This window comes from Archocentrus centrarchus, chromosome 5 (genome assembly GCF_007364275.1).
Source record: "Archocentrus centrarchus isolate MPI-CPG fArcCen1 chromosome 5, fArcCen1, whole genome shotgun sequence".
NCBI lineage: Eukaryota > Metazoa > Chordata > Actinopteri > Cichliformes > Cichlidae > Archocentrus > Archocentrus centrarchus.
This window is the reverse complement of record NC_044350.1, coordinates 10,599,007-10,615,587: the sequence shown is the minus strand read 5'-3', so window position 1 is coordinate 10,615,587 and position 16,581 is coordinate 10,599,007. Positions and strand designations below refer to the sequence as shown.

Genomic DNA, 16,581 nt, shown 5'->3' with positions numbered 1-16,581 from the left:
GTGCCACACACAGTCTGCACACTCAATATGAACCAGATACAAGTCAGTGTTTGTGCTGACTGCACAAATAGACAGAGATAATGTAGAGGAGAAGATTGACCTGAATAACCTGACAAATCCTAATAAAAAAGTAAAACAGCAAAATGGATTGGACATGAGTTCAAAGTCTAATCCACATGTTGCTTTTGAATTTGATCTCTTGTAGTGATGAAACTAAAGAGAGTCATCATCAAACATTGCAGCTCTGCATCCTCTTTTAGCTCAGTGTTTTGGTTCACTCTGAGGCTGCGTTCGAAATCTCTCACCGGTCGTGTTTCCATGAGTGACCGGCTGCAGGTTTTTCCGAGGAAATTTGAAAAACATGCTTTGCTTCCAGCCAAAAGCATGACAAGTGGACAAAGTTAGTAACTAGTGGATGAAGAAACTAGTCAGGAGACTATAGCGAAACCTTTCAATCATGGGCTGATGGAGACACCGAAAGGGAGCGTTTAAAACAATGTTAAAGAAAGAAATGGTCCCATAAATGAAAAACTGCCTGCTCATCACCAAACAAACACAGACCTTCTTTCATGTCTTCAGTCATAAAGACTTTAACAGCAGCAGACTCTCCATTATGAGCTTCCCAGAAAACATTACATCAGCTCAAAGTTCCTTTATTTCAAGGAAATCTAATGAACGCTTTGCAATAACACTTTTTTAATAATGTCATCTTGTTGTGCTTGACCTGATTACCAACAAACCACAGATCACTGAGGCGGGATAAACCCTAAATCAGAAGTGTCCAGAAAGGTATTTTAGATACCTCAGATTAATTTTCAGACTCGTATCATCCTCAACAAGGGTTTGCTTGCTTCTGCTATAATTACCTCTGCATTAGGTTATTAGTTTCTACCATGAATTTAAATTTGTGTGTTATCCATACAATGATGCTATACATATAAGCAGTGACTCATATGGGACTTCATGCAAATCTACATCAACAATGGAAATTACTAGATTTTCACATATATTTACTTGGCACTAAGATACAAACAGAAATAGCATCACTGCCCTCCGGTGAAGCAAACTATGACCACCCCTTGATCTCCGCATCCATCCATCCATCCATCCATCCAGCCATCCATTTCTTCCACTTATCCAGTTCAAGGTCATGGGGCCAGCTGGAGCCTATCCAGCTGTCATAGAGGGAGAGATGTGGTAACACTAGAAACATGCACATAGAAATGTAAACCCTGCCCTGCATGCCCACAGAATTTACTGTCTTCATATGTTAGGCCTATATCTTACCTTCACACAAGAGAGTAAACAGCCCTGACTCTGTCAGCTATATGACAGAATAAAATACAAGAGCTACAATAACACGATCTAGTTGAGGATGTCTGAACATGTGAGTGAATTTGAAATTATCAATAATCATATGCTTGCTAACATGTCATCACTGACGTCAGCTTACCACTTATGTGTCTTTATGAGGAGTGACCCTGATCATTGCATCACATTTAAGTTTCCAGTAAGTGTGATGGTGCTGGGTTCTCATTACGTAGCCATACTTGTCAGGACAAATGTCATCTGGGTGCAAGCACGAGCAGTTGCTGAGTGCTGCAGTAAACAAAGAGGAGGATGAGTGTCCTAAAAAGAGTTTGGTGCTGTGAAGCAGCAAGCCGCTCAAGCAGCTTTCTCAGGTAAAGCCCAGTCACTGGAAGCTTTCTCACAGATGCTTTTATATAACTGACATAACAAAAGCAAGTGAGCAAGAAGGAGTCACGCCAAACTGATGGCACAGTGTGAAATCTGACAGCACAGGTTTTGAAATAGCACCTTACCTACCAACGCGATAAACAACACTTAATAGCACATTCAACAGGAAACTGAAGGGTAATATTTAGCTGAGCAGGATATGTGTCAACAAAATGTTGTTCTGCTCTCTTGTAAACAGGGTTTAAGATGGTAGTCTGATTCCCTCCTACCTTCAACCTTTTTTAAATGCTCTTTTTTGGGGGGGTTTACTGGAGATTCAGATGCCTGCATGTGGCTTCAGAAGGCAGTCAGAGGTAAAAAGCTGTTTATCACATTTGAACTTTAGTAATCTGACACTGTGTATCATGATGTCATGGCTTTTACTAACCACCGCAGCTGGACTGCAGTGATTTCCTAACAGTGGAGACAGTTAGGTACGTGCTTGACATCAGACAATTTCTGGCATTAAAATTTCCTTCTAGTGGCTCTATGGAGAGACTTTTTTTGATTGGGTCATAGTTTTGCTTATCAAGCATTAATAGCCGGTCCGGTTGTCAGTCTCTTAGCTCTGGTTTTTCATCCCCACATGCTATTGTCTCTTTATCTGTTAAATGCTCCACAGTGCTGGTGAGCAGGTATTTATAGCATTTTCTGCTGCATTTTTGCAGCCAAAGACAATAAGACAAAGATCTCTGAACAATGAGCAGAGACTTGCTTTAAAGATCTGTAAAGCCATCAATTCTGTTTCATTGGAAACCAACTGCAAAGCCACTGCAGTGTCCTCGACCATGTAAATACCATCTAAAAACAGGTACGTCAAAATGTATTTGTACAGTATCAGTTCTTAATGGAATGTGCCTCCCTGACACTGAGGAAATGAAGCTGTTTTTTAAGTTTTTTTTAGTCTCTGACTTTGCTGAAATGCATGTGGCAGGCAAGATATAGTTTCCCATGATAATGATGCCAGATGCCTGTGAGTTGCAAGGGAGGTTGATCGCTGCAGCCCAGAGCTGGGAAAATTTAGCTGAAAACACACCAAACGTCCTCTGACCAAAAGTCCAAAAGCTACTGTATCCGTGGTTCAGTCCTCCTCCACATTTGTTCTTTGACCTTTAACACGTTAAAATGACTCAGAGCGAACTAACACAGCCCTGATAACAGAACACTGGCATCAGGACAGCCAGACTGTGTCACATATCACCGTGCAGTGACATTCTCTGTCAGACAAGTGGAGATGTAAACAAAAGGCTGACGGGCATGACCTACGTTACATCCAGCTTTAACTTCTCCAAAGTAAAACAGAACACTCATTCCAGCTACACACCCCTTTCAGATTGCTCCATCTGTTGATGCATATTATCACAGTTGAATGGTATTTGGGGTGGGGAGACAAAAATGGCTTTTCCTGTCTTTACAAAGATAAAACCGGGATACCCTTAAAAACAACCATTATTACTTTTAGGACTATATATTCCCTGTAGTTTAATGCATTCACCAGACTGTAACAAATATTGCAGGCCTTGGTACAGCCTTGGTCTAATATCTCACTACAAAGAGCACACTGAACTCGCAGAGGCTGATGCATTCCAGCAGAGAGAGAGAGAGAGAGAGAGAGAGAGAGGGAGAGAGGGAGAGAGGAGAGAGAGGAGAGAGAGAGGAGAGGAGAGACGAGGAGGGAGAGAGAGAGGAGAGAGAGAGAGAGAGGAGAGGAGAGAGAAGAGAGAGAGAGAGAGAGAGAGAGAGAGTGGTCTGACTTGGATTAGAGCCAAGACAGTTTTCCTCCTCATGTCAGTTTCCCTTATAAGTCCTTTTTTAAGCATGCAGTACCGACTAGACAAGGACAACTAAACAAAATGCTAACAGCAAACATACTTTTATATCTGGGGAGGTACACATAAACAAAACAAAACTCACGTGGATACTTTTGTTACTCAGCACATACTACTGCACAAGCACAGACACACACACACACACACACACACAGACAAACATACACACATTTACCACACACCTGCTCCTCCACTACCATATCCTGCAGGGCCGGGGTGTCCCGTGGGCCTCGGATCCAGCTCAGTATCTGGCCCATGTTGGCTGAGTGTGCCTCTGAATGTGCGTATGTGTGTGTGCGCGTTTTGTGTCCGTCAGCCTCTGCCTGGTCTGTCTGCTTGCAGCATGTTTCCCTGCAGCAAGCGGGGGAACGGACCCAGAGGGAAAAAAAAGGGAGGGCAGAAGGACTACATGGGGCGTGGTCAGGGAGCAGAGGAGGGTGAGGATCAGATGTGGAAGTCACGACAGGGAGGGACGTAACTCTCTGGGCTATAACGGGAAGTGCTCTGACCATGGACTGACACTCACTTAATGAGGGGCAATATCTGTGCTCAGGAAGACAGATTCGGCTTTAACGCACACAGGGGCACACATGTATGGAGATATGCATGCGTGAGCAGAAGTGGGGAAAAAAAAATTCCAGCATACTTAAAAGACCATTGGTTTTATTTGGGCCAATATTTAAGTTACTTATTAACAAGAACACGCCTAGATATATGATAATACACTAACCCTGAGTACACTCAGGCATAAAGACAAACACATACCTATAGTAAAGAAAGCAAAGAAGAAGAGCTTAGATAACTGCCCTGGTTGCCGATTACAAACAAGAAAGAAGGAAGATTCCCGACTTCTGTGTGACATCTGTTTCAACTATCTTCCACAAGAGAAGAAGCTGAGCTGAAATGTTCAATCCTATTCTGTATTGCAGTAATAAAACCTGTGAAGGATAATAGCAGGACGTGATATTGATGGCTCTTTCAACATCTAGTTGAGCCAAAGAAAACCTGTCTAATGGGAACAGAGGGGGATTTCATCATGTTTCTCTGCACTAAAGCAACAGCAACAAAGAAAGTGTGTTAAACGGGAATGTAGGGAGTGTTTCTGTGAGCACATCATCGAAGCATAAAACATGGGTGTTGGCCTTCTGAAACTTCACAGGTCTGGTCCCGTTTTTGAAACACTTTTCTTTCAACTTTTTCAAATTTATTTGTGCAGCATCCCAGTTATCTGAGAAGAATAGTGAGAGGAAAGGATTTGTTTCTTTGCAGCATGAAAAAATAAGTCAGGAGTAAAGGTAATGAAAGGCAATGAAAGTGCAATTCCAGCCACATCGCTGAGGCTTTACCACACCTAGAGCGTGAGTTCATGTGTCCCTGTGGGTAATTTATGGGTGGGGTGTGCAGACAGTACAGCCTTCGGGTAAATCACTGTGATGGAATCAGTTTGACAGCCAAGCCTTTCACGTTTGAGAGATTTTCTAGCACACCTCAGCAAAATATGACAATCATGCAGCCTATCAATGACGAGTTTCAATCAACCGGACAGAAACAGGCACTCCTATTTGAGCTGCGCAAAGCTACAAGTGGTGAAACAGCCCTTTAAGCACATAGGAAAGTTTAAGAATAATCCACTTGTTTTGAACATGCGAATTGATACTGATGAGAAACCAGATTAGTACTAGCTTTGTTTAAAAAAAACCCAAAAAAACAACAGGATTAGGACATAACGTCATGAATTTGTACCAGCTGACACTATTTAAAAACAGATTAAATCAGTCTAGATTATGAATTAGAGACCCGCCAGTATATGTGGATATTTGTATTAATGTATTAAAAAATTATTAGTATAGTACTTGATGCTCAGGGAAATAATGACACTCAGACACACACACCCCCATAGGCTCTTCATAACTCACAGTACACTCCCTCTGAGACTGACATACCGCTTTCAAAGTGTCATCTGATCGAGCCTGTTAAACTAGCTAGTGCACCGTGTGAAACAAGCAGTCCTGTAACCTCCCAAAACCCAGTGGGAGTCCACATCACTTGTGTGGCATGTGGTGTTTGTCTTTGTTTCACCTGGACTGAAATGATCAGAGGATCAGCTGATAGTGCTCTGCTCAACATATTTAACTTCAGCAGAAAATAAAATAGCTGATGTCGTCACAGACATGGCTGCATGCAGTATACAGTCGGTAACTGGACTCCCGCACTAAAGTGGCCTTCATCTTATATTTAGACCCAAGTTGCAAACTCCACCCGTCACCTCACGCACCTCACCTGTTCCCAGTTCCTGAATGTATGGACCATTAACAGATGTAGATAGAAAACAAGCTTGTTTTCACACTTTGTGAATGTTGAAGATGAACCCTCGGGATAATAAAGGTTATTACAGGTAAAAGTGAGGCTTAATAAATGGCTTTGCACGTAATTCCTAAAGTTATAAATCACACTGATTGAGTTTTATCAATCATAAACATGTCCATTAAAAAAAACAAAGTGTGCAGACCTACAGTATTGTGTATTATTTTCAGGCAGCAGGTTAAAAGACAGCTGAAAAGCAGGGCTGCGCTCAGCAGAGGGAGACAAACACAAATGTAGAGTTTGGTTCCCATCTGTACGGCACATAAGATTTATTTCAATTACTCCAAATGTTTGAACCTCAAACTCTGACCACAGTTTTTCAAAACGGTGCTGGACGGTGCTGAAAGACAAAAATTACACAACTACCCTTTTTTAAAGTATCCCTGTTTTAGGCTTGAGGTGGATTACGTTGCTGAAGGCATTGAGTCAGGGAGAAAATAAAGTCAGTACCTTGCTATAGTTGGACCCTGCATTGGGATACAAGGCTGAAGACTTTGTACTATGCTGGACGTCAACTGGGCAAGTGTCTGTTTTTCCATGCTACAAATACACACATACACACACACAACAGTTTGTTAGGGCTTTGGAGGGTGAGTCAGTTTTTAGGGTTACATTGAATAGAACTTCTGGACAGGATGCAGTGATTTCAACCTATTGTGTTGTGGCTTATTTAGGTCTTGTAGCTTTTTTCTTCTTTTTTCCTTCTTTTTTTTTTTAACCAGTTTTGCAGCAACTGGTAAAAAAAAAAAAAAGCTCACGCCAGATGAATTTGCATATTTTAAAGTAATAGTTGTACATTAGGTAACATGACAAAATATGGAAATTTGATAGTAATATACAATAACTGTGACTAATCTACATCTGAAGAGTGAGTGCTGAAGACTATCTGTGTCAACAGTCACACGCCCTCATGTTAAATAGTGTTTGACAGAAGGTGAGCAAAGTCCTTGCAGCACTTCATTTCATTTCTAAAGATATGGGGTGCAGCCTCCAGAGCATCCAGCAGAGCTCCTACACTTTCAGACTAGCTGTGCAGGTATTCTGCAGTAAAAGCACGCATAGCGTCTATAGAGGTGCCAAGATTCACTAGAGGATCAAATAAAAGAAGGAGGGAATGTAAAGGGGGAAAAAAAGGAGATGTACTCACAATACTGCTCCAGTATGCTGCATACGCCATGAGGGACCAGGAGGCGAAAACTAAGGTCCGAAATGAAGCTTACACTCTGCTACAATGCCACTCTCTCCTGTCCTCGCTGCTAGATATCTTTTCTCAGTGCTTGCCAAACAGAGTGCCACTCCCAGCAGACTTCAGATTATCATCATTCGTCTTTGTCTGGACTGTAATTTGTGACTCAACGAAATTACCCCCCCAAAAATTTCACACTTACTTTTCCAGCGAATTTTCTCTTCCGCATCACCAAAAAACAATCCAGCACTAACTTGTAGGATTGGTATAACCACCCTTCTCCCCCACCCAGCACACCCACCCCCCGGAACCACATCAGCACACACGCACACACATACACACACGTTTATAGTTCCAAAGAAGGAACTTTGTAGATCTCTTGTGCTTGTTTCCAGCTCAGCCATGCGCTATCAGGGTGTTTGGCGCAACAGCCTGATGCTTCACTGTCTGCAAAAGTTCACAGGAAAACCTCTGCAAGCAAGAGCACGACTGTTTTTTAGCCGCTGGCAATCATGATGCTGATTTAAAATAATTATTTAGACTATAAATAAACACGTCCAGCGCAACCATTCCGAAAACGTTGCACAGCTATGCTCTAAAATATGCACGCTTGAGCACGCAGTTGGCAGCGGCTTGCAATTTATCAGATTAAATCTTTATTTAAAATTACTGCAGCTTTGTCTAAGAATGATCCGCTATGGTATCTTGGAGACTTTTTTTCATTTTCATTTCTTTTTTTTCTTTTTTTTTTTTTACATCTTTAAACACAGTTTAGTACATTTCGTCGCATGTCTATAAAAAAAGAAAAAAACCTACCTCCATTGGCTCCTTTGTAGTTTTATGATGGCCATGGCCTCTCTTCTTATGTGGCATCTTCAAAAACCTAAATGGATAAACTTTTTAAAGTTTCCTTCGTGCCCTCAGACCTCTGTGGAAAATCGGAGTCTGCAGAATGACACAGATCCTTTGGATTTAATTAGGTTGCCCCTCCCTGAGAAAGCTTTTGTGCCTAAAGATCACAGTAGCTGTCATAACCAAAAAATGTTTGAGCGTGGAGTTTATTTAAGCATATACGCCTGTAAAGTCTTGTTCATCCGCTGCTTTTTAGGAATTATGGTTCAGACAGGTCCAGAAACTAAGCCACAAATTACGCAAGTTCACATTAAACTCTAATTTGATCACATGAATGAAAAGACTCGGTGTTCAATGGGCCCTTATAAGCTGAAATAACTGTCAGTGAGTATGAATAAGTGTCAATTTAGATATACGAATGTATTTCCGTACTTGAAACAAACATGCAACACATTTCTCTCAGTTTGGATGTGTGAGGGGCAACGCCCCACAGCTCAAGGAAGAATTGACTCACCGCGGGGTGTTTATTTTTTCCACCTCCCAGTGAAATCCTTTCTTTACGAAGAACGATGTCGCCCCCTGCTGGGTAAAACAGAGACCGTCTGAGTCAAGAGGAATCCGCAGCAGCAGGTTTAAAAAAGAGGTATGGGACAGAACACGCAGTCACTGTGTCCTTTTCTATAATGATGTTAATGACTTTTAATTTCATTTAACTTTTGGCATCCATCCATCTATCCATCCTCTTCCGCTTATCCAATTTTAAGGGTCGCGGCGAGGCTGGAGCCTATTCCAGCTGTCATGGGGCGAGAGGCAGGGCCTTTAGCTGGGCAAACATAAGAGACAAAAATAACACAAAAGCCACAACTAACAATAAAGAGCAGATAACACTGTGAATAGGATGGGTATGAAGTAGGAAAACAATACAAAAGCTTATTTCGTTTGCTCCTCGAGAGCAGATTTGGCAGACTTTTTACAGTGGATGCCCTTCATGACGCAACCCTCTCGCCGTCTGCCAAAAAGTGATTTCCGGTATTCATCCAAAAAGAGAAGAAATTTTAAAACTGTTTTAAACTGTTAAACATGAATGATTTCAAGTCATTGTGAGCGAGAAACAACAAGGTAGAAGCTGCAGTCACTTTTGGCGAAGTGACTTTATTTATTATTAAACATTTCTCTTTAAAGAGAGATCTGGCCAAGTGGGCAGCGGAAATTGCGCCAATTTAACATTACAGTTCTCTAAAGATATTTGAAGTGGCCAAAAAGTACTGATTTGATTATAATGTAGAAACAATGATACAGAATCATAAAGAAAACAGGACATTTCTTCATTTTATATATGGACCATTCTACTGAACTGATTCAAATTAAGAGTTGGAATTTGATTAAAATTGTATTCTCTTCCATCAAAACGTTTACCAGATATCTGTTGCTCTGGATCTAAAGGACACATATTTAATAAAAGAACACTCAGTGTTCCATTTGTATTTTTAAACTATCTTGTAATAACTTTACTCTCCCCAAATTTGTCACTACCAAAACATGGAATTCATTAAAAAAATAAATACATCATTGTTTTACCTTTGCATATTTTGCTTCAACCCCCTACATACACAATCTACATCATCTTTCTTTCTAAAATGAATAACTAAATTATACTGCTGTCAGAAGTTTTGAGAGTTGAAATTAGACATACATCTAAACAATCATTATCAAAAAGTGTTAGTTGATAGTGAGATTTTTTTTTTTTTTTTTTACAAAATAGCCCATGTTTCATAGGGACTGAATTACTTTGGTAGAGACTACACTAAGCAAACAGTGAAAAAGGAATAAAACAAGACCCATCCATGGGGATACCCCCCCCCCCCCCCCCCCCCCCCATCCTCGATTAATGAAAATATAAAATAAATGTAGAAGTCAGAATACCATTACAACCACAAAAGCCTTCGACAGACATCTTATTACCTTCTGCAAAACTTTTTTTTTACCCTAATTTGGAGGCCTTGCCCTTAACTTTTATCCAAATAGTCTTAGTCCCCCCTGGGTTAATAAATATATAATACATATTCAATCAAAATGTTTTAAATGTTTTAAGTATTAACAATCCCCATTATATCAAATCAATTTTAAAGGATCCTGTAAGAGATTGATATTCTGTGATTATCTTTAGTATTTCTTCAAATACTTTTTGGTAACTACATCCTAGAACAGACATAAAAGTTCATACTGCACGCTTGTACAAGGGTGTGTACTACATGTCTTTCTGTTTGTATAATCTATAACAATAAGCCAAACATAAGGAATACTTACGAGGTATTCACATCATATCATACCAATGTGTGTACAGGAATATTACTACATAATGCAGCTATACTACATAATCTGCTGCTATCAATACATTATGTATAACACTATAATATAACAAATAATAATCACTATAATCATAAGGCAATGTACAAAATGTAATGTAATCATGTTGTTTACATTTGAGCAATATCGCTGAGCAGTAGGTAGGGCTTTAATATTGCTCAATGATGAGTCATAGTCTGTACATTTTATGGCCATGAGTCATCTCTGACCTACATGATAGACAATGCTCAGCCAACCAGAAGTTAACATCACAAGCTAATCAATAAGGCTGCAACCTAGAATGGCTCTTTACCTAGAAATCTGGGATTCCCCAGTTTCTCACTATGTAGCTACTGCCTGCTATTCAATGACCAAGATCAGCTGCTAGATATGGGGAATCCCCACTTTCTCCATTTAAATCAATAATGGTCAAGTACTTATAGCTAATCATGCAACACAATCACATGATTAGGCTAAGCCAATCAGGCATGAGAAAGAGGCTGCATCTCATTAGGGTGTATTATCGTAGCATTAGCAGCCTTAAATCCTCCATATTGTTTACTCTCTACTTCAGATAAATACAGCTAAATTATACAAAGGGTATAAACATCCATGAATATGAATATTTATACAAAGGATATAAACAACCATGAATATGAATATTTATACAAAGGGTATAAACATCCATGAATATGAATATCGTATTGCAAGTCTTTGAAGAGTGAAGAACACGTGCCAAATTTCATGGCTCAGCTCCTTGTGGTTTTGGAGTCTATAGCCTGGTATTTTACTCAGTCATTTCTTAGTCATTCTGTCCCACTTTTACGTATATGTTTGAAACATGAAATGTATTATTATGTATAAAAATAATTGACATCCACTTTAGTCACTACCAAAACAATCAGGTCACAGCAATAACTTTTCCATATATTATGGTAGTGAATGTTTTAGTGGTGACAATTTTAGCTAATTTTTAATGTAACTCAGCAACTCCAGGCTTAAAAGGACCAGCAATCACAGATTTGAAAAGATGTTTACAAATAAAAACATAAATTATATCATTAAAAACAACATTTATTTAGTTGAAGGAATTACGTGTCTTAAAAAAAAAAAAAAGATTTTCAGACCTTGCAACACAATTACTCAAAAACTGTAATACTTCCCTATTCACTATGCAGCCATTAGAGAGAGGACTTCTGTCTCAATTGTTGGTGAAAATTTGGGGTATGTAACAGAAAAATGAACCATAAATCTTGTTTAGAGGGTGACGTGAGAAAATCGGACAGATTTTTTTCTTTTTCTTTTTTTGTTTATGTATGCTTTTTGAATTCACGTCAAAACCTCAAAATCAATGTGAATATTAAAACTTCCCTTTAAAATATATCAAAAAGATACCTAGAATTAGATCAAATTTTTTTAAAAATTACAAATCATTAAATCATATTTTCATTCATTTAAATTTAGATGTTAGAGTTTGGGACAGCCGCCTGCCAACAGAAATTCACAAAAAAAGGAGGATATTATAGTTTAGTACTATCTGAACTAAAGCTTTGGAATAAAATAGATCAAAATGTGACATTAATAAATATCAAGGGTCCAAATATTTAATTGTTTTGAAAATGTGTTTTTAAATATGGTACTGCAGTTTCAACCAATTCAGTAGAATGGCCCATATGAGCCCTTCATAAATCCTGTTGACTACAGTCTATTTATTAATATCAGCAAAGACATAGCACATAAAAAAAACAAATGCAGTCAGAGCTTCTAGAATGACGTGTTGGCATCGAAAAATATTACATTTACACAAGCACCAACTCACCAGAGATTTAGCTATGTCAGCTTTTTTTTTCTAACATCTTAAGCATTAATTACCTGTATTTGTTAATCAAACTACCCATGATCATGAATAGGTTATTGATTTATATTCCAAATGAACTGTTATACAGGATTAATACTCTGTAAAGATGATCACCTGTTAATGGTGTAGCCTGCCTCCCTATGGTAGCTGCATTAGTGATTTAAATCACTTAAAAATGCACGTTGAAAGACATGCAAGTTAGGTTAAGTGAGCCTAAGTTGGATAAGTGCGAGAAAATGGAGCGATTCAGATAAGTAAGTTAACGGTCTATTTTAGTCTCATTTGCATTCTCCATTCTTGACTTGTATTAACACATTTTCTGACATCGCAGATTTCAAATTAATGTATACACATTCCAAGTAAATGTCTTCCATGGTGATATGTTCATGTCTCTGACACATTGTTTCAGGCTGTACATATACTTAAACCTTGTTATATTAGCAAGGCAAAGGTGATTTCCACCAGTTTACACAGACATTACTGTTCTGGGTTCATCTTTGAGGACTACTGATGTGTGTATGAAGTTGTTTATTTAAAACTATCCGAAAAGGGGGATTTGACTGGCATATATAGATACAGTTTTCTTCTCTATATTAAAAGAGGCTACTAGATAAAACACCAAAGGAGTCTGCAAAGATGATTACACTGCAGTAGGGTGCACTTCCTGTCTAATCTATCACCTGTCAGCACCAAGCCTTTTGCACATTTTACTTACTTCCTGTAAATCTATCCTTCCTGCAGCTCTGTTTTTCAGCGCTGATACCCCTGATGTCAAGAACTAAGTAACATGTCTGAGCAACACCTGCGTCCAACACTCTGATGCCCTTTAGAGACAAAGTCCGTTTGACACCCGCACATCCTGATAACAATTTAAACTCTACCACATCCCCACATCAATGAACTGTTTCCTCACGCCGGCAAAGTGAAGCTAATCTGTCTGACACCAGAAAGACATTTTCACAGCGCCATCTGACATTTGTGCAGCATTGGTTGAACTTTGTGGACGTAAATGAATCCTTAACCTTTGTTTTGGATTGCAGCTTAGGTTTGCTCATGTTTACAATAGCCAAAACTTGCTTCACAATTGTGCTCTCTTATAACACATAATACATTAATATTAGGACACATTTGCTGAGTCAGCTCAGGGGCAACACGTGTCAGATTTGACACCTGTGGTTTTGTAATTTTGAAATGAATTTTTAGCTTCTTTTTTTTTTCTAATTTTTTTTTTTTTTTTTACACATGTTGTGTTAAAATTCACACAAAATGTGTTTCTTAACACATCCTTCCTGAGAGTGTGCAACATGGCCTGCACAAAACAACCACAACTCAAAAGTCATGAAAACTGAAGTATGCAAAGTCACAGAAGTTTCTGCAAATGAGGTTGTACTCCATTTACAGTTAAAATTTTTTTAAAAGGATAGCAGTCTTACATGTCAGCTGGGGATGTTTCTTGGTAATATTGAGTCAAAATTGTATTCTGTGACACTGTAGTATTTTCTCTTAATGGCAAAACAACACTGCAGCCCCTCCTAGAAACTAATACCCAATTTTGGATGCATCCAAGTGCTTCATATCTGAAAATCATCCTTGTAGACTTTGGGATGCTGAGTAGTATTTACAGCACAGTATCGTCAGTTTTATCGGCATGCCAGTGTAAAAATGTCACAGTTTGACTTGAGCTTAACAGTAATCTGAACAACACACATAAAAGCAGATAATGTATCCATCAGACATTTATGAACTTATTTTAATTCTAGTGCTTCTAGATGACTTATTGAGGTGAAGACCATGTATCATGGTAGAGTGTCACAGGCTGCAGATTTCATTGGTTTGGTAACTTAATAATAATAATAATAATAATAATAATAATAATGCATTAGACTTATATAGCACTTTTCAAGGTACTCAAAGACACTTTACAATTTCATGCACTATTCATTCACACCTCAATCATACTTGGTGGTGGTAAGCTACTGATGTAGCCACAGCTGCCCTGGGGCAGTCTGACAGAACAGCACAGGATTGTGTTGTACCCTTTTAATTATAACTACTACTGTGTCTTCTTACGTCACAATTATTTGCTTTACGATGATCTGCAGTGTGTTTGCTGCATGACAGACTTTACACTGTGAATATTGTTCATTATTAAACAATTTTATTATTGTTCCTTTTATGTACTCGAACTTTGATCTGTGGCTTTTAATATAACATGCTCATTAAAACCAGATAAAACGCAACACTAAACAACAGTGAGATTCTGAACGAAAACACTGAATATTGTAACCACTAGTGAACCATGAGAGGAACGGAAAATGCAGCTGAAATCTTCACATCTATTTGGCACACCTCATTGATTTGGGGCTGAATCATTGTGTGTCGAGGTGGCTCTCCAGCTACCTCTGCGTCAACCTCCAGCTAAAAGCTGCTGCTTTCCGTCACTGCCTGTCTGTGGAGCTGGAAAAATAATTAGCTGACGAAACACAGTTGGACCTTTGACCTCATTTTGATGAACTCATTGTGTGCATTGGTTTGGTGCATTGGTGTGAGTGTCTGCTCAGTGGAATAAGGAAGGGAGGATGAGTAACCGTACACCACTTACTGAAATATACGCACATCCCAGTGTTAAAGACAGAGGATGCAGAGAATCGACGGCAACCAAGTCAAAGCTTCAGTGATCTGTAATGAAACCTTGAAATAATAGACTGCCCAGCTTGTTCATATCCCTGCAGCTCTTCGTGTGTGTTTCTGTGGACCTGAATATGCCTCTGTGGTCAGAGCAAACAGTTGTTGCTAGGTAAGGATGGATTATACTGTGGATCTGATGCAGACCTGTTTGCACACTGCCAGATGACCAAAGGTATCAGTCATTATCCTCCCTGACAAGTTTAGATCACAATGACTAACAAGCCCACTCTATTAAAAAAAAAAATTGTACACTGAAATTAATTTGTCCATTACTGGAATATTGTTCTTATTTTTTGTCTTTCTATGTTCTTCATTTACACAGTTTATCTGACATGGACCCCAACTAAACATTCTCTATTATGTCCAAGATCATGGTACTTTTGCCTCTTGGTCATAGTACTTAAATGCGATCAGGGAACACAATGCAGATTTCCCATTAGTAAACAGGCTCAACAGCATCCAAAGTAGGCAATGTAATTGTTGATAATAGCTACCTGCAATCAGACAGGGAAACACAATAAGTGAATATTGTATTTTAAATCAAGAAAACAATTTTCTTTAAAAATGTGCAGATTTTCTGAATGAAGTACATTTACAACCTGTATGCTGGTTTCGATTCACTTTAATTTACCTCTGCATGTGTCCCATCATGTATAGCAAGTGTTGTAATAGAATGTTTGATTTAATGGTTTAATTGAGTGAATAAATTGAAATTGAAATTGAAATTGAAATTGAAATTGAAATTGAAATTGAAATTGAAATTGAAATCACACTGAGAAAATTTAAGATTCACATTAGATTAATTATCATTTTTATATTAAATATAAATCCAGCAATGCAGATGATGTTTCATTTAGTTGTTAACACACATAACAACAATTATTCCTGAAACTGCACTAATTAAAGGAGCTTTATAGACAAGTACAAACAAACAAACAAACAAACAAAAAAGGGTTATAAATCACATCCAGTGCTGCAGGGTACCTCTTGAAAAAAGGTTCTTTGGCATAATCTTTATCTCCCATCTCAAAACCTGCAGATATTTTTAGGACTGCAAGTTTGTCTGGTGCATATGAATGTGTTTTTGCCATAATTGTGTTTGGTTTGATATTTACAAAAGCCACAACAAAGAAATACAATGAAATTGGTCGCTCACAACAAATACATTTTGTGAGTATATATACAATGTACACATATATGCAAATTTGACTATTTTCAGTCAAAATTGCTAATGGGCACTAAAAAAATGTCCTTTAAATATTCTCACTCAATGCCAGCACTGTCATTTTTTGGTTAACTCATAACCTTTCTTTCCTCTGCTTCACATAAAAGAAATTTGATGTGTGTGTGTGTGTGTGTGTGTGTGTGTGTGTGTGTGTGTGTGTGTGTGTGTGTGTGTGTGTGTGTGTGTGCGTGGGGGGATTCAGCCATGGTCTCTTGTGATTAAAAAAAAGCAAAAAAAACCATGAGTATAATAAACAGCTTTTTTCGGGGGGGGGGGGGGGGGGGGGGGGGGGCACAGCGGCTTTTATAAACAGTGGAGCCTGACACGTGGGAGACGGCGAGTGGCCGTGACGCGAACCTCTGAGCCACCCCAGCACCTGACATTCATATAATTTCAATATGCTGTGAGTGCTTATAGCAGGGAGGCGCTCCAGATGTACACCTGCCTGTGCAGCACTGCTGTGACTGCAGCTGCCGGATCTACAATAACTGTCAGA

General features: G+C 38.8%; 1 protein-coding gene across 1 annotated transcript in view; it reads right to left on the bottom strand.

Annotated features, from left to right (window-relative positions):
- cast (calpastatin) overlaps positions 1-7,372 on the bottom strand; it is a 33,085-nt gene extending 25,713 nt beyond the window's left edge. The window contains 2 exon segments of the mRNA XM_030728926.1: positions 6,381-6,470; positions 7,078-7,372. Of these exon segments, the coding sequence (XP_030584786.1) occupies positions 6,381-6,470; positions 7,078-7,107 (120 nt within the window). The 5' untranslated portion in view covers positions 7,108-7,372.
- Positions 7,373-16,581: the final 9,209 nt, after the last annotated feature.